Source organism: Perca flavescens, chromosome 7 (genome assembly GCF_004354835.1).
Source record: "Perca flavescens isolate YP-PL-M2 chromosome 7, PFLA_1.0, whole genome shotgun sequence".
Taxonomy (NCBI): domain Eukaryota; kingdom Metazoa; phylum Chordata; class Actinopteri; order Perciformes; family Percidae; genus Perca; species Perca flavescens.
Genome location: NC_041337.1, coordinates 17,216,125 through 17,236,779, shown reverse-complemented (window position 1 = coordinate 17,236,779; position 20,655 = coordinate 17,216,125). Strand labels below are relative to the sequence as shown.

General features: G+C 39.1%; 1 protein-coding gene and 1 pseudogene across 1 annotated transcript in view; both read right to left on the bottom strand.

Moving 5' to 3' along the window:
* cttnbp2nlb (CTTNBP2 N-terminal like b) overlaps positions 1 to 7,785 on the bottom strand; it is a 16,143-nt gene extending 8,358 nt beyond the window's left edge. Inside the window, exons 1-2 of the mRNA XM_028582999.1 lie at positions 7,682 to 7,785; positions 5,242 to 5,349 (exon numbers count right to left, since the gene is read on the bottom strand). Coding sequence (XP_028438800.1) covers positions 5,242 to 5,349; positions 7,682 to 7,687 — 114 coding nt within the window. The 5' untranslated portion in view covers positions 7,688 to 7,785. The remainder of the gene's footprint in view (positions 1 to 5,241; positions 5,350 to 7,681) is intronic.
* A 4,041-nt stretch (positions 7,786 to 11,826) lies between these two features.
* LOC114558753 (cytochrome P450 3A27-like) lies at positions 11,827 to 19,173 on the bottom strand (annotated as a pseudogene).
* Between the last annotated feature and the right edge of the window lie 1,482 nt (positions 19,174 to 20,655).

Sequence of the window (20,655 nt, the reverse complement as noted above, 5' to 3'; positions counted from 1 at the left end):
AGGGTAAGAGTAGAAAAGGGGACAGGCTAATATGTTAAGCAAAGAACAAGGGGAACAAAAGAAGACAGCAGGTCTGTTGCAGATGCTCTAGTGTTGGATTCTGTTCAGATTTATGTCTCTGGCTTCAGCGTTTTCTTGGATGAGGAAGTAAGACATTAGTAGTGCAGTTTTTCTCCTGGGGAGAGGACAACTACTCTGCTCTACTTAATAGCAAAGAAGGACATATAGTCAATAGACCACTTGTCAGTCGTGCTGACCTTGGCAGGTTAGAGGTATCAATCTACTGGCAGTCACATCTGATTTAACAGAGCTGTGAGGCTGCAAACTCAAACAGACACAAAGGCCTATCTGGCCCATTTTGTTGGCGCAGGTCATTATTAAGAAATTACAGAACCGTCATCTGGGGAAACTTGGAGCAAATGCGAAATGGGAAAGTGAGACAGTGACTACAAACAAATAAAAAAGCTCATGCAATTGTAGTCAATCAAGTCCTCATAAGATTACATTTGGTAATTTATCTTCTTGAATTAGGACAGGCTTGACAGACCAACCATGTTTGAACTGAGTGCTATGAAGTCTTTCTCTAAGGCACGAGTTGAGAAAATGTCAAAGAAATACCATGAGAACTAATGAACTACTAACTAACTAACTAATCCCATACCAGCCCAACATGCCGTAGTTTGGTTGAGCACTGGAAAAGGACTTTGTTGTGACAGTCTGGTGCTAGCCAACTAGCCACTTATAAAGGTCAACATAATCATTAGCTACACGACACACAGGATAATAGTATGTAGTTTTGTCTTGGGGGAACAGAACCAAAAGAGTAGTTCATGGGGCGGTTCGCTAGTCACTGGTGACCAAAACTAACCAGGTCCATCCCACCTGATAAAAATTTACAAATGGCCCACTGCACATAGTCATTTAAAACGTATTCATTAGTGGAGCCTGATGTCCTGACATCTCTTCAGATAAACATTTACTCTCATTAAGTGACATTCTCAGGATGAGAACAGTCATTTTTATCCAGAATCGACCAGGTGTACCGTTGTACTGGCGATACAGTACCTGCTTTCAGTATCTGCATTTACTGAGAACTCACTGATCGTGCAGAATGTCCTCTAAGGTTAATCAGTATTGAAAATGAATAACTAGTGAGTAGGAGCCTATTGTGCACGTTCAGCATAATTTATATCATTGCATGCTTTCTTTAAAAAGAAACAAATAAATGTAAATGCGTACATCCAAAATACAATCCAGGCAGTTCACTAAAGGCAAAAGATGGGTTTACATTATGTGCAAGGCAAGCCGATCAGTCTTTAAAAAAAAAAAAAACATTGTTTCTCATGCAAATGTTGCAGAGAACACCGCGAGGAATGATATTTTAAGTAGGCTTTTTGAAGTGTAAGCTACGGTGTGTGCTTAAGGCTTAAGCTGTATCCTCCACACCTCCCACCCACCCATTAACCAAAGATGGCACAAAGATAACTGGGAAGACGCAAAACAAAACCTCCCTTTACTTTATGGGCCGTGCAACGAGACAACTTCCAAGTAATGTTTAACTGCATCAGCCATCATCATAGTAATGAAACATGGGAGCAGGTGCTCACACCCTTTGGTCAGGCAATGAACTGGCAGAAACATAACGTATCATTAGGTGGAACTAGGAAGTGCTCCGGTATTTCTTGAAACACAACACAAGAACAGACAGCATTGAGAAAGCAGTGATTGTTCTTATCTCAGACTGACCTCTGATATCACTATTCTATTAGTAGCAGGCAAATACTTTCCTGTTCAGTGCAAATAGCAGTGAAGGGTGGAGCTCGTTACCATTACAGATATGGTCCTATAGTTTCGAGCTGGGTCTAGGGATAAGAGAGGCTGCTATAAAAAGGCATCCCAAGGAAAACTGTGAATTGTGCATGTGATGTGCTGTGTGTAGGTGTGTGCTTCTGTGGGTTTTCTGTTTTTACCGATAAAAGCAACAAAATAAGTAACAGGTACTTTGATGTCATCTCAGCATTTTCAGGCCAAGGAGCTTTACTTTCTCAGGCCTCAGGCTGTTGATATGGAAGCAATTCACTGACATCATAGACCAGTGTGCATTACAGTGTTATATTAGGTATTGCTTTGCTTTTAAGGGAACCCTCCATGTATGTCCCTCTTTGTGCTTTTTTCCCCTTACCAATCTTGACAACATGTCCAAATTGGGCAGTGATATACAATCTTATCTGAACAGCACACTCTAGCCAGGCCCTATTGTTTTTATGGAGTCAGGAAAACACATCAGTCTGCAAAAATAGACAAAGCATTTTAGGATTACAGTATATGACATCATATGGAAAGCAAAACTGGCCCTGCTGAGCATGACTGCAACATTGTAACCACACTAACTTGGTGGCCTGGGTAAACTGTTCAATCCATTGTCAAGCAGCAATATTTGTTTCACAGCCACAGGTACTGAAGACCACCAAGTCTTGAAAAAAAAATGGAAGCATACCTGAGACATATTTCTATATCACAGTGTCATAAATTCGTTTCCAAATGGGTTCACTTGTGTGTACTTGTGTGGGTCTTGAAAGTAGTGAAACAACAATCAAGGACTGACTTTAGAGCTCCCTCACTGAGTATTTAAAGGGCAGGTGTAGTTCTGTTTTTCTGTCTTTAACTAGCATTCCTTTGAGCTAATGCTGGATTTATGCTATGTATGCATGAGAGAGAGAGAGAGAGAGAGAGAGAGAGAGAGGGAGGGAAAGAAGAGAGATAATACAATAATAGCACACTAGTTCCCATATAGTCCCAAATCCCAAGATATGCCACTCCTGTTGGAATGCAGTACCTGTTTCTGGTGTCATGTTCTCAGCAATGTTCTCTCTAGTAAAACTGCTCATCTGTCTCCTTAGTGGTGAGAACTACAAACAATAAAGAATCTGTAGAGACAAGTCCCAAAGGTGACGCAATCTTATAAGTAAGCAAACACGGATACAGTTCCACGTTTTCAGGGGTTTCGGGTGAAGGAAGGGTTAAAAAAGCGCCTGAATACGGTTGTCCCGAGCAATCTACAGGCATCCCAAGTACTTGCTACTGAGAGGAGAAAATATCTGAAGTTGGAAAAGAGTGGTGAGGATTTGAGAGTCCCTTCTGCCTTTCTCAACTGTCCTCACATACAACTAAATAATATTGACACACACTGAGTTTGGTTATTGTTAACTGACAACACTGAGAAGAGAGCTCTAGTTAGAGAAAAACACTGAAGCATAACAAAATCCAGGGGAAAAAAATCACAGTGCAAATGCAAATTGCACTGCAAATGACAAAGACAGAGAAAGACAGAAAGTACAAACAGACTTCCTGGGTGCCAAATCAATGACGGACACAGACACTCAATATTGGACATGTTAGCCTGCCATCAATCCCTGGCACTCCCCTCTGCAGCCACATGTCTACACACAATCTGCCCTAACTCTGGCCAGTCAGTTAAACTGGTGTACAGGCCCCCGGTGGGAACGAGTGAAGTCAGTGATTTGAGCCTACAAATCTGTACATCCTCTCCACAATAAACACTGCAGCCTCTAACTGGCCCCCCATGGACCAGCAGAGTGTGTGTGTGTGTGTGTGTGTGTGTGTGTGTGTGTGTGTGTGTGTGTGTGTGTGTGTGTGTGTGTGTGTGTGTGTGTGTGTGTGTGTGAGTGAGTGGGCAAATAGGGCATGGGTCATGGTCAAACATGAAAGACCCCCCGTCATGTGGCTGTGTGTAAGGAAGAGAGAAGGAGGAAAGGAGGGAGAGAGATATGGAAAGAGGAATAAGTACAGACGAGACAGCAAGGCGACTGTACATTTGTCCTAAGGGAAGTGACTGTGCACATATGCGTTGAGTTTGGGGCAAACCTTGCCTGCGTCAGATCTGGACCGCCAAGGCAATTTCCTTTTAAGTGTAACGTGCTTTGGCAATAAACCTTATTCTAATTCTGATTTTGACAACTACCATCTAAGATGCGGTTAGATATGCAGCCCCTCAGGCCCTAGCACTGGAATTCTCTCATGATTACAGCCTCACTTGCTTGCTAGATACAATTCACTATTAAGGCCTGTTCATTAGAACAAGACAGTGGCCAGTCATGGTTGCTACTTGTCCTCATCACAACCTCAATCACATTTCAGACAATGAGTCAAGCATTCAGGGCCTAAGCAGCTTTATCTAAGCATGGAGCAGCTGCTGCGGTCATGAGTGTGAAAAGCAGCCAGGGGCACGGAGAGAGCCAATCAGACTAGAATCAAACACTGCAAAGCATTGTGCCTGAAGGAAGGCTATGCTCTTTCCCTTGAATATGAATGAATGAGCTGCACAAAACTGAGGATTTTTAAGGATTTTGTTGCATAATGTCTGATGTGCTGTTCAGAATGTGCACTTCAAGCTGTCCAAGTGGACATTGCACCTCAAAACATTCAGAAGTTGTCTGAGATGCCAGTGTTCACATATTAAGCATAGCATTAATGCAAATCCTTCTCCGACTGCCTTGTAAGACTGCCTAGTCATCTCCGTAGTCTGTTTAGCTTTCAAAACACAGTTGGATACAGCTGATTTGCCAGGGCCAAACAACTCTCACAAGGGTTTGAGGTATGTACCCGAGGCAAAGTGCCAAACAGCCACCAAAGTCTTTCTCTTTGGCTGAGGGCAAATTTTGTTTCTGCAGCAACGGGAGTTTCCCAGATTAAAATAAATGGGAGCACAAATAGCTTCTCAAGACACATTTGACACAACCCAGGTATGCACTGCAGTCTGTCTGAACTGGGTCTAGACACAATGTGGACATATTCAGGTCTGAATAGTGTCTGAATTGAAAGAAAAAGGTGAAAATAAGAAACACAGATTTCAACTAGTCTGACAAGCGATAATGTTGGTGCTCTGGTGGAATAAAAGCCCTGGGAAACCACAATGACTCCTGCGCCATTGTCTTTACTAGCTCTGTTTCCTTAGCTTCCTGTTTACACATCCCCTCCCTGCTAGCTCACATTCTTTTGGGGGGTGTAATACTGAAACAGGTTACTTTTAGTGTGTCAGACAGGCAAAAGAGCGTGTTTTTTTAATGGTTGCTATAGTGGCTATAGTACCATTTTATTTTAGTTATTACTATGTATGTACAGTATGTAATTATGCTGCTAAATGTATTTGAGATGTTCTGCAATGTGTATAACAGAGTCAACAGGGGGATTTGTGTGTATCAGATGTAGTGGCCAACTCACCCTCAGGGCATGTATGACCACATCCTGGGCTTCCAGCTCTCCCTCCAGGACACTGAGAAGAGTCAGCAGCTCTGCTCTGCTTAGAGCCTCCACGTTCATCTTCTCATCCTGAGGAGACAGAGGGAGTGAGAGGGAATGAGGGAAATATATATTCGTTCTGGTTAGTTTTATTAAATAAAAGCAAATTAACATAAAATGCAATCTGAATGATCTATCCAGTCAAGAAATAAAAATGCTTCTGGGTGTACATGGATTTATGTGTAGCATAGCACTTAGCCCAGTAGTGGCTTGTCTGAGTGCATTTTGTCAGTGAGTGATAGGATGGGACTTGAGGTCCCATCTGTGGCCTCACTGGGTTGTGCTCAGGGATATAAACAAGAAGTAATTAGCATATCTGCATGTTAAGTTGCTGAGAGACTGAGGACAGTTGTCTGCTCTATTCGCTCCCCACTGCGAAGATTCAATGTGCTCCAAATACCAACAATGTCAGGCCAATGTTTGAAACATCTTATTTGGCACACACTTTTAATGTATTAGCTATCCCGCCCACACTCCATTCACTGTATCCTGTGATTCATCAGCTAGGTCTTTAGTCATAGGACATAGTCATAGGATCCAGACATAACACACTTTACACAGCTGACATCATCCTTAAAATTAAGAGAAAGACAAAACACAGTTGACTTCATCTTGGGTGAAGTCACTTTCAGGTTATTATCAGTGCCTTATAGTGGCGCGGCTGCTCCTCAGAGTGTTAATCCTGTTTGACAAGGTGCATGCAATTGGGGAAGTCAGATAACAGTAATGATCAGCCAGACTCTTACACTTCACCTTGTTCTCTCTCACACACAACATGAATAAATAAACTGACATCCAATAACAAGCTCAGCTCAGGGTCACAGTATGCAGTATGTTTATTTGCTGTATAACATGTACGAGAAAAGAACTTCACATTAAAGTGTCTTAGCTAGGAAGGTGTTGGGCTGTCAGAACAACTCCAGTGGAGGATTATTCCTCTGGTGATGCTCGTCAAACCATTCAGTATCCCTCATGCCATGTATGGAAGCATCTCCATTTGTTATGTTATTATATTTATTATTATATATTATATTATTGTTTTATTTTTGTCATTTGTCACCCATCTGTATCAAAAGTGAAAGCAACTGTCCTCATCTTCACTTTTAACAAACTTTTCCTCTCCTCAGCCAAGGTTGAATATCAAGTGTAGCTACTGTTTACTTTCTTGCTGCAGCCTCCAAATTCTTCAGTGCATTCTGTGGCGCACCACACATTCACAGCAAAGCAACAAAGTGTGTGTGGCTTCTAACTTGTAGACACACACACACACACACACACACACACACACACACACACACACACACACAGATCTAAGTTAGTTTAGATATTAGTGTGTGTTTGAGCTGTTGGCTGTCAATACTCTGTGTCACCCGATATCTGTAAATCAGCTTCCATGGAAAATCATTCCAACATTCCAGGAATGCCCACACCATGGGAAGCATCACTCAAGAGTAAATCCCTGAATCCCACTCTGTAGCCCGCATGGTTTCAAATCACAGTGTTGTTTGTGTTGTTTGGCTATGTGATGAACTCATAAACCGGCCAATGTCTTACAGTCTTGTCATTAGATGGCACATTCATGCAAAACCAGCAAATGATGATGATCAAGCCAGATTTACAAGTCTATATGGAACAGCATTACAACTAATTTGACAACGCTAGTCTGTGGTGAGTGTCAACAATGCATCCATGCATGTGTGCATTCAGACACAGTTCACAAAGAAAGTCTGGGTTAAACTTCACTCATCCTGGCTCAGTAACCAGGAAGGACCTAATGTGTTCAATGTCCAGACAGACTGCTCAGTGTGTTCAAAGCAATAAATAATCGCAGCGGTTGCTCAGGAACAGCAGAGGATCCACCTGCCGTCCTGGGCCTTTGTCTGACACAAGGGACTGTCATTATTTTCCGTGTAGGCAACATTCACTTCAATTGCTTAGTGTCACAAACATCACAAAAACACCAACTAAGCTATTACCAATATAGATTGCCTGAAGTGATAATGGTAAAATCAATACTGCATCAATGTTACTGAAGTACTCACACCCATTAGCCTGAAAATTAACTCAACATAAGACCCCTGGTTCTCAGCGATAGTTACTCTTATCTGATGTATAAATATTCTTTTAGCATTATTATTTAGCACACAATCCTACCAAGTTTGCGTCTGTAAAGTTTCACTTAGCTAGGCTAACCAGAAATGGCAAAGCCCCATACAGAACGAGCAAATATCAGGCTGGGTCAGAAACATGTCTATGGACTTAGTGCAAAATTGCCTTCTTACTAAAAAGCCCGATCAAATTGGAGGATTAATTTTCGGAAGTCATGTAGAAAATATTCCCACAACCTTCCGTGTAAACATACCCTCATGCGCTCCGTTCTGGCCGCATTAATTGTTCTCCAAATCCAAAAAGGAGGCTCCACCACAGCATGAATCAAAGCAGTCCACTGTCACAGCCGCTCTCGCTCTGAGGCGAGGGCGAACAACAGACGTTCAGTGAACAGGCCGCCAGCCAATCAAAGGAGCGTAGTGCAACAATCTGACCAATGGATGACGGGATTTTCGCTAGAGGCGGGGATTAGGGCGTTCCCGGGGTTGTGGGATAAACCTCTTTGTTTGGGACGTCCAGTGTTGATTTCTACCCATTCTGTGTCCCAGCGTGAATTTGTCAAGTGTTTGCAGAGTTTGCCTAATGCTGGCACACTATAGTTGCATGTTTACTGTTTATGATGGTAGCTTCTAAGTTTTAATTGTATAAGTGCACTCTAATTGTGAATTTTATAGAATATGTCGATTCAAAATGATTGCAAATGATGCTCCTGCACAGACAATCCGTAAACTTGCAACGATATAGAGCAGGATATTTCTCAGAATTTCCCTAAAAACGCCTCGTGGGGGAGAGGGCTTGCATTGTCTCACACTGTGTTTCAGCTCCCTCTAAAGGCCAAATGACAGTATCGCAACCTAATGTGGCCTAATGTCGATGCTGTGTGGCCTACCATATCGTGTCTGGGGTGTGAGCATGCTGAAGGCATGTCAAACGTGTCTTACAGGATTTTAGTTTAGTTTAGTGTCTAGTGTAAATATTAACTCGTGCAGCTCGTGGATCAATCAAATCAGTATAATTTAGTGGACAATATTGACACTTTACTGACTATATGATGCATTATATTAATGTATATTATTATAAATTAAGGTTTAGTGGAGTTGATTTATTCTCATTTGTGTGCCAGTAATGTTACACACCTGCCACATTGGAGATAATGATTTAAAACAGTGAAGCAGGAAGTGCTGGTTTTATAACATGGGAGTGTGTGTCATAGTGGGATTCAGCCCCTTGAAGCAATAATGTCCTAACATTTGAAACTAGGCCAGCTATTCAGTGAAATAGAATAGAGAGAGGGTTGGCATTGAATAGTCTAATCTTTGTTCTTTATATCTCCTTCTTTCTTTCTCTACTACCTTTTTAGACTCAACCATATTGAAAAGTAGGAACATAAACCTGATAGACAAGATGTTTTGTGAAAGGATCTGCTCCAAATTGTGCGCAGTCATTATGGCTGAAAGGTTAAGATTTCCACAATAGTGTTATCACAGTGGAGCTTTATGTCATTCTCACCTCTGTAAACACCAGAGTAGGCCTACTGGTAACTCCCCTTTTACACGTGAGACTCTGATAAGGGCGTAGGCCTATTTCAGTCAAGGTTCAGCCTCATATTCTCTACTAAAAAAAAAAAAATTTAAATTTTTAAAATTTGGCAACTATCTTACAGCAAGCTTACGTTTGGTGGCAGAAGTAGCTAGATTCTTTATTTTAGTAACATTAACCATGCAATGAAAAAAAAAATCCATCATTCAAAATATTTCTTATGGAAAAGTATTTGTTTTGTTAAGCTGTTAAAAATAAGAAGTTTATTTGCCTCAAGTTCTTTATTTACGTTGCTGTCACTTTAAGACTCTCAGCTGGTAACAGCTATGTCGCGTGAGCCGTAGTTAGGAAGTAAACGAACGCTACAAACAAACGGTTCAGTGATTTATGGTTGTAATGTAGCCATAGATATTTATATTTATGGTAATGTAGCAAGCCAACTACAGCTACATTTGCCTACATTTATGCCTAGAGTAGCATCGTTGCTAGCTATTAATTCACTGTTTTTAAATAATTACATAGGTTCATAGATCATTAGTTTGATGTCAGTGTTATTTTGTGTTAAGTTTATATTAGAAATGTCCGTGATCGCCAGCGTTGGTGCTGTACCGTTGCATGGTTGCTAGGCAACTATAAGCCATAGGACAGGCTACACTCGTATGAATGAACGTAATATTGTTTACATGTAGCTAAACATGTCTTGAATTATATGGTGTAATGGTAGAAAGGAAATATTTGAAATGATGAAATTACATTTTGAACATTAGGCTATATTGTATGTTAAAAGCTAGCATAGAATTGATTCTGTCTTAATATGTTACAGTTTCACACTTTCCTTGCAACGTCATTAAACCTGTGGACGACTGTCTTCAGAGTCTTGATGTTAGGAGAGAGTTTAGCTGGCTGTCAGTGTATAGAGCAATACAAGACGGCACAGTATTATTCTGTAAATGTAATTAAAGTATCAAAAGTAAAGGTAGTCGCATGCAGAAAAATTGCCCGAGTAGTTAATTGTATTATGAGATTATTATAGTTTTTGCCGGTTGCACACTGAAAAGTATTTGTACTGAAAATGTCTTCTCACATCTGTCTCCTTGCACGTGACAAAAGTATTTGACAATTATCGAAACCTTACATTATAGGAGCAAAACATTGGCCCAGATGTGCACCACTATAAGCACAATGTCAGCCTCACACATTTTGCAAAACAATACACACAGTGATTTGCAAAACACTAAACACACTATAAATTAGACACAGAAGTATATCATGATGTCACTTCCTTGCAATTCCAAAGCACTGACATATTACCACACCTATGAGCCAATCTGTGAAACCCAGCCATCAGGTGCATAAACACATGATTGCTTAATTGTAGACACACCAATCAGGTTTAAGCACTAAAAAAATGCAGCAGGTAAGTCTAGTATTTTCTGTAGGCCTACTGTATTTTTAGTTTTTTCAGATCTTTTTTTTTTTAACTGTAATTTTAACCTGTGGTGGATACAGTATTTCATGATTGTCTGTTTGCTGAGCTAACAATGTTATACACACTACTGTAGTAGCATGAAAACTGGGACATGTTTTGTTGGGTTTCTCCATGTTGACATGTTGACTGATTTGGGTATATGGAGAGAAATACATAATATTTTCCCCAGTCTGCAGCATTGGTCTTGTGTAGTTTTTGGTGAACTTATTGTATATTTGCATTTTCTCTCTGTACTTCATTAACAGTACTCTAATCACTGAGAAGTAGAATTGCGTTTTAAGTGTTTTAGGTTAACAACAGCAGTGTGTAACTGGTTCAAACTGAATTAAGTTATATGAAACAAATGTGTTTCATATGGTAACAAAATATGTTTTTTATAAATTAGTGTATAGTTTTTGCAAGAGTGTTTCATTTTGCAAAGGGTCTGAGGTGTTCTGCTAATTGTGTGTAGTGCTTTGAAAAACTGGTCCATTTTCAAAATAGTGCTTAGGCAATCGAAGACTGTATTACATATGCATTTGTTTTTATTAGTCATGCATTAATGTGGAATTTTGGATTGAAATGTTTGGATTGAAAGATTTTTTTATTGCCTTCATCATCAGCTGGAGAATGACAGGAAATGGGGAGAGAAAGAGAGAGGGGATACGGACTCAGCTTATATGGGCGCACTGTCTACCAGGTGAGCTAGAGGTGGCTCCAGGTGGATCTAATTTCAACTGTATATCCTGTATACTGTGTATACTATATTAAACTGTAACATTGCATCATACATTATAAGTGGATCATATCTTTTGTATGAAAAAACAACTATAGCTGTCAAGTAATCGTATAGTTGAGTAGCTATAATATTTACCTATTACTGTAAATGTAGTAGAAGTATAAAGTATAACATGTAAATACTCCAGAAGTACAAGTAACTTGACATGTACACAACTGCCATTACATGTTTTTTAACTAAGGACAACCAGTCTGTCTAAAAATACAGCCAGATAACTAAATTAGATACAGCTGAAGTATTGTAAACACCCGTTTCAAAAAGGTGACAAAACAGCGAGACCACACACTGACCAAATAAAATGTGAGCATTTTTATTATATAAATGAAAAAAATTAAATGTGATTGTAAGAACGGCTGTAATGCCATCAGTGAATTGTAGAGTATCAAGCAGAATGAATCAAATGTCAGTCAAAACTAAACTAAACTATCAGTGAATGAGATGGCCAAAAACATCAGCAGTGGTTTGTTTAGTAGAACCAAGCCAAGCTGTTGGCTGGGCTTTACAGTCTTCTTATTGGAATTGTGTAATGCAAAGTAAATTATGTTATTGAAATACTTATTGAAAGGATGCATTGAAAGTTTTAAATGTAACTGCTATGCTGTAGATTGGTTTGAAAAAGAAAGTTAGTTGCTACAGATAATCAGAGTTAGCTTGAGAGAGGATCAGCAACGGTTGCTCTGGGCTCCAGCTTCAGTTTGATGGGATTCTTGGGTGTGGTAAATGCATCTCTTCCCAGCTCCATTGGAATCTAGGAAAACAAGAAATGTGTCACAAATGAAGCCCTACCAAAATTCAAATCCGATCTCATCCAATCACACGTTAAAAAAAAGACACTCTATTAAGACCACAAACACTGAAAATGTCTTCTCACATCTGTCTCCTTGCACGTGACAAAGCTGAGGTTCTGAAGGATCTCCACTATGGCCAACATCATCATCAAGAGAGCAAATTGCATGCCAATACAGTTCCTTGGCCCTGTTCCAAAGGGTAGGAAGGCATATGGATCGATGTTGTCTTTGTTCTCCTTGCTGAACCTGAAAAAAAGATTTTAAGTCAATTAGCCAAAAGACTAATATTGGATATAATCTGACTTTAGCCTGCCATTAATTCAGTAATCTACCTTTCAGGCTTGAAGGCCTCAGGCTCAGACCACAAAGAAGGGTCATGGTGGAGAGTGTAAACTGGTACCATTACGACAGTTCCTTTAGGGATGGTCACGCCGTTAATTTCCACAGAAGACTTTGAGATCCTCTCTAATCGATTACCAACGGGGTACAGTCTCATCGTCTCATTAATCACCATGTCCAGGTATTCCATCTGCATCAGGGCTTCATACAGTAGGTTGGCCTCTGGAGTAAAAAATATGTTTTAGTTGGTCACACATAATCAGTTACTGATAATAACAAAATTAATTAATTACAGTTAAAGAAAATATATATATTGCAACCTTTTCTGGGAAGGTTTCATCAATCTCCTCTTGCAGGGTTTTTTGGATGTGAGGGTGGGTTGCCAGGGTGTAGGCTACAAATCCCAGTGTGGTGCTACTGGTTTCATAGCCAGCAAAGATGAATATCATGGCCTGAGACAGGATCTCATGATCAGTCAGTCCTGTAACACAAACACACCATAATTAAACCAGTATCACTGTCACGATATTATAGCTGGTACCCCAGCCCGTAACTTTGTGGTCTGGAAAGGCTCCTAATGCATAATCTTGGGATTGGCTGTTCATTCCTTCATTCACTCAACATGAACCTTTCTAATGTCTAACTGGATGGCTATGGAGCTCAGTGGGTTGCCACTGGTCTGTGTCTCTTATTTTAAAACTGGAAAAAGATGGTGTCTGTACTGGAAATGATGACAAAGCTCTGGAGCTTTTTAAAACAAGCTTGAACATTTTTTTGTAAGGTTCTGGAACTTCAAGACACAGAATATCACATCAGGAATCTTCCTCGGTCCTCATAGTTTTGCAAATACTGTAGGTCCAAAACATAAGCCTGATTATTTAACCTGATCGTTAGTTAACTGCCGTTGCCCAACAAAGATGTTCTCCTACTTCCTTTTAAAGTCCCATTTTTACTTAGTGGTGATGAGAGTAAGCACAACATCACATTATACACAGATTACGAAAATATTTAACTTGAGAAAAATGAAAAGCAATGGCTATTTCTTAGGGAACAAAGTGACCCTTGATATCCTAAAATTGACCCTTCAGCCATGACTACAATGAAAACCATGAACTTTAATTTCTCCATCTGGTTTCTTTCTTTACCTTTGTCAGGGCTTTTATCCTCTTTGTTCTTCTCTGACATCTGAGAGTCCACCATCAACTGCATGAAGTCCACTCGGTTCTGCAAGACAAAAACAAGTAGAAATCCCATTTAGATTTTCCAGTTTGTGTTTAAGGGAAATGTTATGAACACTAAATCTAACAAACAAATCCATTGCCGTTTTACACTGTACATGTTACCTTGTGCTCATTCTTATTCCGGTCTGATTTGATCGTCTTTAGAAAGTTGAAGAAGAAATTCAACACTTCAGCAGGGATGAATGACAAATCCATTTTATCAAGAATTGGCGCCAAGAATAGAAACAGAACTGAAATGAAAACGAATTGAAAATATATTGTTAATTCATGGCTGAAGGTAGACATACTCCTCACCTCTGCACAATGTTTGACATACGTACCCACAAGTACAAATAAGGGATTCAATAAGTTGAACTTGACCATTCTCTTAATGTTTGCTACAAAAGGATCAGATGGATGGTTGATGGAATCAATGTCCACACTGAAGGCAGTGCTGGTCACAACATCCATACTGTAAGGTCCAAATACTCTGAAAAAAAGTAACGTAGAAACAAGAAAAAAACCAACCAAATGTTTGTGATAAGAAATGTTTCCTATTTATTGAACAGCGCAAATAACAAAATCAACTGCTGGAACTGAATAATACTAATGAAGAGTCTGTGCCCAAATCTCATCACAAACAAGAGAATTACTCACTCTTTAACTTCTATGACTTCATCCGCGTCTACTTTTATTTGAAGGCTCTTGATCAGATTGCTTGAGTGCTGCAACATTATTGTGTACATCTGCCCAAAAGTAAATAACAAAAATATAAAATCATTAATATTAACATTCTGGAACCATGGACATATTTCTTATTTAAAATATGTTGAAGCTGCAGTGTGCTTTAACCTCTTTCAGGCGTCCGCTGGTGAATGATGGAGAAAGTACACTGCGAATCCTCTTCCACTTCTCATCTTCTACTACTGATACAGCGTCACGCAAGGGTCCATTTATGCCCAGATCCTAACCCCCACAAACACATGCACGCGCACACACACACACACACACACACACACACAAAGAAAGCCTTGTTTACATTATTTTCTCCGATTAGAGTAGTGTTGAGGTATTAACTTGTGACATTGCTCCTACAGTGGATTTTTCTTACCCGTCTGTTGGTGAAGACAGAATAACACTCCTTAACCAAGATTGTTTTGATATAGCTGTGTCCATTATAGCCAGTAAAGGCTGCCTTCCGTCGTACAGTCTTGTAATCCAATAGCAGATATTGGGGCGAGTCAGTTACAGCCTTGGAGCATTGCATGAGAAACATATGGTATAATATATTTTGCACACACACTTACCCCCACACCTTTCCATATTTCTGATAGCATTCTGTGTCAAAATTGTGGATGCCCTAAGGAATAAAATAGGAGATGAGTGACAAAGGTATCAAAGTGTCAGCTGAGATCACTGTACTAATTTAACAAATGTGTCTCATCTTTCTGTACTCCAAAAATGTGCCAATAAAGGGCAAAGGTCTGGGTCCAGGGATGCCTATTTTCTTGAAAAAGCCATATGGAGCATATCCATATCTGAGGATTAAAAGCAGAGACCAAAAATGCAAGTGTTATTAGTCATGTCAATTAATCTACCCTCCTAATCTTTTGTGAAATTCTTCCAGACTTTATTGCTTTCATGCTTTGCCTTTGAATAGATCTTCTATTTTACTGCCTATTGTTTTTTAGCATACGTAAAGGGAAAATAATTAATTTTCTTGACTCAACACTAAAGAGTAGTAGTAAACGGTATATTCAAAAACATTCAATCCTGCAAAACATTATCAGAAGGCCATAAAATTATACAACTGCCTGCCCATAAATTGGCAATTTAATTTTTATAGCCCTTATGTGATTTAATGGTTCAATAAGTATCCACGTTATATGTTATGAGTCAAGTTGTGTTTCACATTCCCTGAAATGGTAATCATAAGTTGGTACTCCAAACATAATTTGTAACTACTATATGATCCCCTAGGCTTCAGAGGTGGCTGATCAAAGTTAGCTGTTTCATCTGTTACATAGAAAGCAGCTGTCATCAGCTATAAAATCTTCTCAAATCACAATCTAGTGCTGCTACATAATCAACGTTTGTGTACCCCACGTTGATTGGTTCACCGCCATTGTGTTTGTTGGAGCATACTGACCACAGCATAAAGAGCAGACGTAGTTTGAGAAGTTGCTGGGGTTAATTTGATACTTAAATCTTGTCACCTTAACAAGTTGTAACCTCGAAAAGCTGAGGTAATAGAAATTCTTTTACAACATAAAATTTTGACTTGTCATAATAATAATATAATAATAATGACGTTATTCAGGACACAAAAAGGAAGGTCCATAGTACAAGTTAAAAAAACAATAATTACAACATAGCAATAAATATACAGTGTATACAAATAAATTAATAAAAAGTAAATAACTTTCACTTGAAATATACAAACAGGAGCGCCAATGTCTCCATAGTCTAGATGTATACCTGACAGAGCTAAAACCACTGTGGGCAAAAGCTTGTATAATTCTATTATCAGAGACAGACATTCTACACATGTATCGAAAAATAAAATTCCTTATTAATGCCGAACAGGTAGGCACACCAACATTAACAAAGATTTGACTAGCACTACACCATCTTGGTTGTTTTAAAAGCAGTCTCATGCCATCGTTATACGCTACATTCAGTCTCTGCATATTCTTTTTGCTGTAAGACCACCACAAGTGGGCAGTATAAAGTGGTGTACAGAATGCTCTGAATAAGGCTACCTTGACCTTAGCAGAACACATGCCAAATTTACGTGCAAGCACATTAGCCTGAGCATATATCTTGCGGCACTGTCTATTGATATCCTTATCATCCGATAAATCATTTACAATATGATGGCCAAGATATTTAATCTCATCACACACTTTAAGGGCGGTACCAGATAAAAAGAAATCAGGGAATACTAATTTCCTGTCTTCTTTACTTCTAACAATCATGATCTTGCTCTTACATGCATTATATTTGATATCAAAATCTGCACCGTACTGAGAGCAAACCTTCAACAGTTGTTGCACCCCAGCACTATATGGGCAAATGATTACCAAATCATCTGCATACATAAGGTGATTAGTGAGAGTACTGCCTATCATACATCCTGTATTGCAGTTATTTAATTGTTGTGACAAATCATCCATATAGACATTAAAAAGGAAAGGTGACAAAATACCACCATGTCGAACTCCATTACCAACAGTAAATGGTTCTGAGACAGAACCCCCCCATTTCACCTGCATAGACTGGTGTGAATACCAGAAGACTAAAATTCTTATGATTACTTTAGGAATTCCTCTGTGTTGCAATTTAAGAAACAATTTATCATGGTTTACACGATCAAATGCCTTAGAGGCATCTATAAAACACATAAAAGTTGTGGAATTCTGGCTATTATAATGATCTTAAATTTCCTTTAAGGCAAATATGCACATGTCTGTAATTCTTTCATAGCAGGAACAGCACAGGTTTATGTCATTTTGTTATAAAGCTTGGTTCCATTAAGGTGTCCCAATACTTTCAAAATAAAATGCAGCCATCATTAATGTTTTTAATTACACCTCTGTTGTTCCTGCTATGACACATCCAATTATCTGCTGTGAAAAGGGGTCTATTAAAATGTAATACAGCATTAATTATGTTATTAGCTACATCTGTGCTTGACCAGTCACATTTTGGCTGATTAGACCTCTTCTCAGGACTGTGTGGGAGTGCAAAGATAGAGGTTTACTGGCTTTCCTGTTTGCACCTTTTTAGGTGAGTCAAATTATTACATGGAGCCTAGTGACATTGTATGATTGCAATCATAACTCCGCCCAGTTGACAAGAGGTTTCATCAGCCAGAATAAGTAAAAGAACCTATGTGGCTTTGCATTCACATGACCAAAACTACCAACTTTTTACAACCACCTAATGCACTATGGGTGTGAGAAAAAAAAAAGTGGTAGTTTCACTTTAAAATAGACTAAACCAGTGTGTATGTTTTCATTACAGCCTTAAATAAATTATAAAATAAATGCCTTAAGATGTTTGTGTTTATGTAAGCTATGTCAAAAATGATTAGTATTTTTTATTCTTGCCAGAAAAATTGAAAAAACCTGGCCAACATAAATCTAAGTATTGTACTAAACTTTCATTATTTAGGGTAATGTTCACTCTAAAGATAATTTAGATTTGTTGATTATTATTATCTTAAAATCATCATCATGCTGTTTTGTCATTCATTGTGTAGCCTAACTAAAGACGTTCCAGGATTGATTCTAAATTGCAGCTACAGCTTGTTTCTGTCAGCTGTAATATAACTTAATGGTCAACCTTTACAAAGCTGAGTTGTATCGTGTGAATTCCATTTTTAGGTGGAATTTCTTCGCTTTAAAGGAACACGCCGACTTATCGGGAATTTAGCTTATTCACCGTAACCCCCAGAGTTAGACAAGTCGATACATACCCTTCTCATCTCCGTGCGTGCTGTAATGCTGTCTGACGGCTCCAGCGGCATCAGGCCAGCACAGATCCTGCAGGTGAATGGTTCCAGCAATCCTACTGCTCCGAATAAGTGACAAAATAACGCCAACATGTTCCTATTTACATGTTGTGATTTATAGAGTCACTGCGTGTACAAAAAACAATGTAACATGAGACAAAGCCATCTTCTAACTGTAAACAAACTGGGAACTATATTCTCAGGCGGAAGAATATAGTACTTGGGTGGAGCGATATGCTCGCAGCAAGCCTGTCTGAGAATATATATTTCCAGGTTTGTTTACTGTTAGAAGATGGCTGTGTCTCATGTTATGTTGTTTTTTGTACACGCTGTGACTATACAAATCACAACATGTAAATAGGAACATGTTGGCGTTATTTTGTCACTTTTGTCACAATTCGGAGCAGTAGGCTAGTTGGAACCAGTTACCTGCAGGATCTGTGCTGGGCTAAGCTAATGCTGGAGCCGTCAGACAGCGTTACAGCACGCACGGAGATGAGAAGGGTACGTATGGACTTGTCTTACTCTGGGGGTTACGGTGAATAAGCTAAATTCCCAATAAGTCGGCGTGTTCCTTTAAAACAGTTTCTAATGTATCGGCTAGATATAGTTGTACTTCGACAGGTATTGAAGGTAACATTCGCGAAAACCTACGAATGTCAAACATTAAACTAACTTCACCCCGGTCCTGTAGGATGAGGGACACTTCCTGGATTAGTTATGGAAGTAATGGGAATAAGCACTTCTTCACTGACTTGAATTGCTCTACATTTAGGCTACATAACAAGTGGTAGTTTCCACACTGCACAGCTAACTCGCGATTTCAGACTTCACTTCACATTAAAACAAAACAAGTTTGAAAAAAAAAAAAAACTCACACAGCCAGAAGTAACTGTCACAAAATTAGTCGAAACAATGAAATTAATGTTTCAGCTTTTGTGTGGAATTTTTTTTCGTTTTGTTTTGAAACGTTTTTAACATGTTAAAAGTCTGAGATAAACAACACCAAATACTTACACTGCGATTAGAGTGATGACAAGTACTATTAAAGTCCAAGTCTCCGGAAAAAAGCCCATGTTTGCTCCTGTGAACAATGTCGACTGGAGTCGGTTACCATTCCACGATCGCAACCTTAATTACAGTTGGAAAACATTCAAGTTACACAACATCATAGCGATCTCGATCATTTTTTACTTCCTTTTATCTGTTCCCGGAAGGCATTTGATTACACAAGGCATAGACTAGGCCTGCAACAATACATCATCAGCCCTTTGAATAACCATTCGTCTAACTATGATGCTTGTTTCCTTTTCATCAGGAGTTGAAGTGACCAAGCTGGGTGGACATCTAGCATATGAGTTTGTGATGGCATTACGAAATTAAATCTATTAGAACATGATACCATTACGTTATTGTGAAGATTTACGTGTTGGGGTCACGTTTTTTATACTAATGTATTTCAATGAGAAGCATCTTACGTAATCACAGCACGAAACTTTCTGCCACTCGGCTGCAGCAGAGAAGCTGGATACAGCTTTGATATTATTGGTATTTTTAGCCCAATGTTTTAATCAACATTTATTCACCAGATCTTATCACGGTTTATATGTATTTCTTTTAATGTTATTATTTCGGTCTATTTCAGCCAGGGAAGCTGGATTGCTTTGTTGTTTATTGATATTTTTAAAACTATAACGCTACATCTTTCAACATGTATTTAGCTGTTATCATGGTATGCATTTCTTTATTTTAATAATATTATTTCGGTCTTATTACTGGTGAAATATTACAGTAAATAGGACAGAACAATAAGCTACGATACGAGCCGAGCTGGGTGCATTCAAAGCCGATGTCCCACAATGCAATGCGGGCATTCATTCACAGGATCAGAAGGCAATCAGCTTGTCTTTAATGGCAGTATCGCTTCAATGTACGTAAGGGATAATGTAGAGCGTTGTTATAGCGAATACAACAACGACGGGGTGATCAGGACCCCAACGCCAATCTTCTTCCAGCGGATTTATTGATAGCTCTCCTCCGGAGGGAACAGAACTGCGTCCATGGCAACGCTTAGCAACGGTCTGTTATCAAGAGAATAACAGACCGCATTGTAGCATTAGAATATAAGCAAGCCATGTAATAAATATATATAATCAGTGGTTTTGTGCACGGTTTTTTAACTAACTCCTAATGGGGTATGTAACATTGGTTGGGCTGAAAATGGCTTGGTTGATATTTTATTGGCCCTTATGCATCTCTGTGTTTTGGCCCTATTTGTAACAAGAGCTTTTCTTCCAAATATGGTATGCTCATGAATATTTAGATGAGCTGTGCGCTGATTGGTTGAGCGAATTGCCATACGCACACATTAGAGATGCACGCTGATTGGTTGAGCGAGTCCCCAATACACACACATTAGAGACGCAACAGAATCTCATATTCCAGACACTGCAATGTTTCACTTTTGAGACTTTTTTATGCGAGAAATCAACTATATAAATCTCAAATATGGGCCGTTTAAGAAAATTGATGGCTAATTGCAAATTTGGTAAGACGTG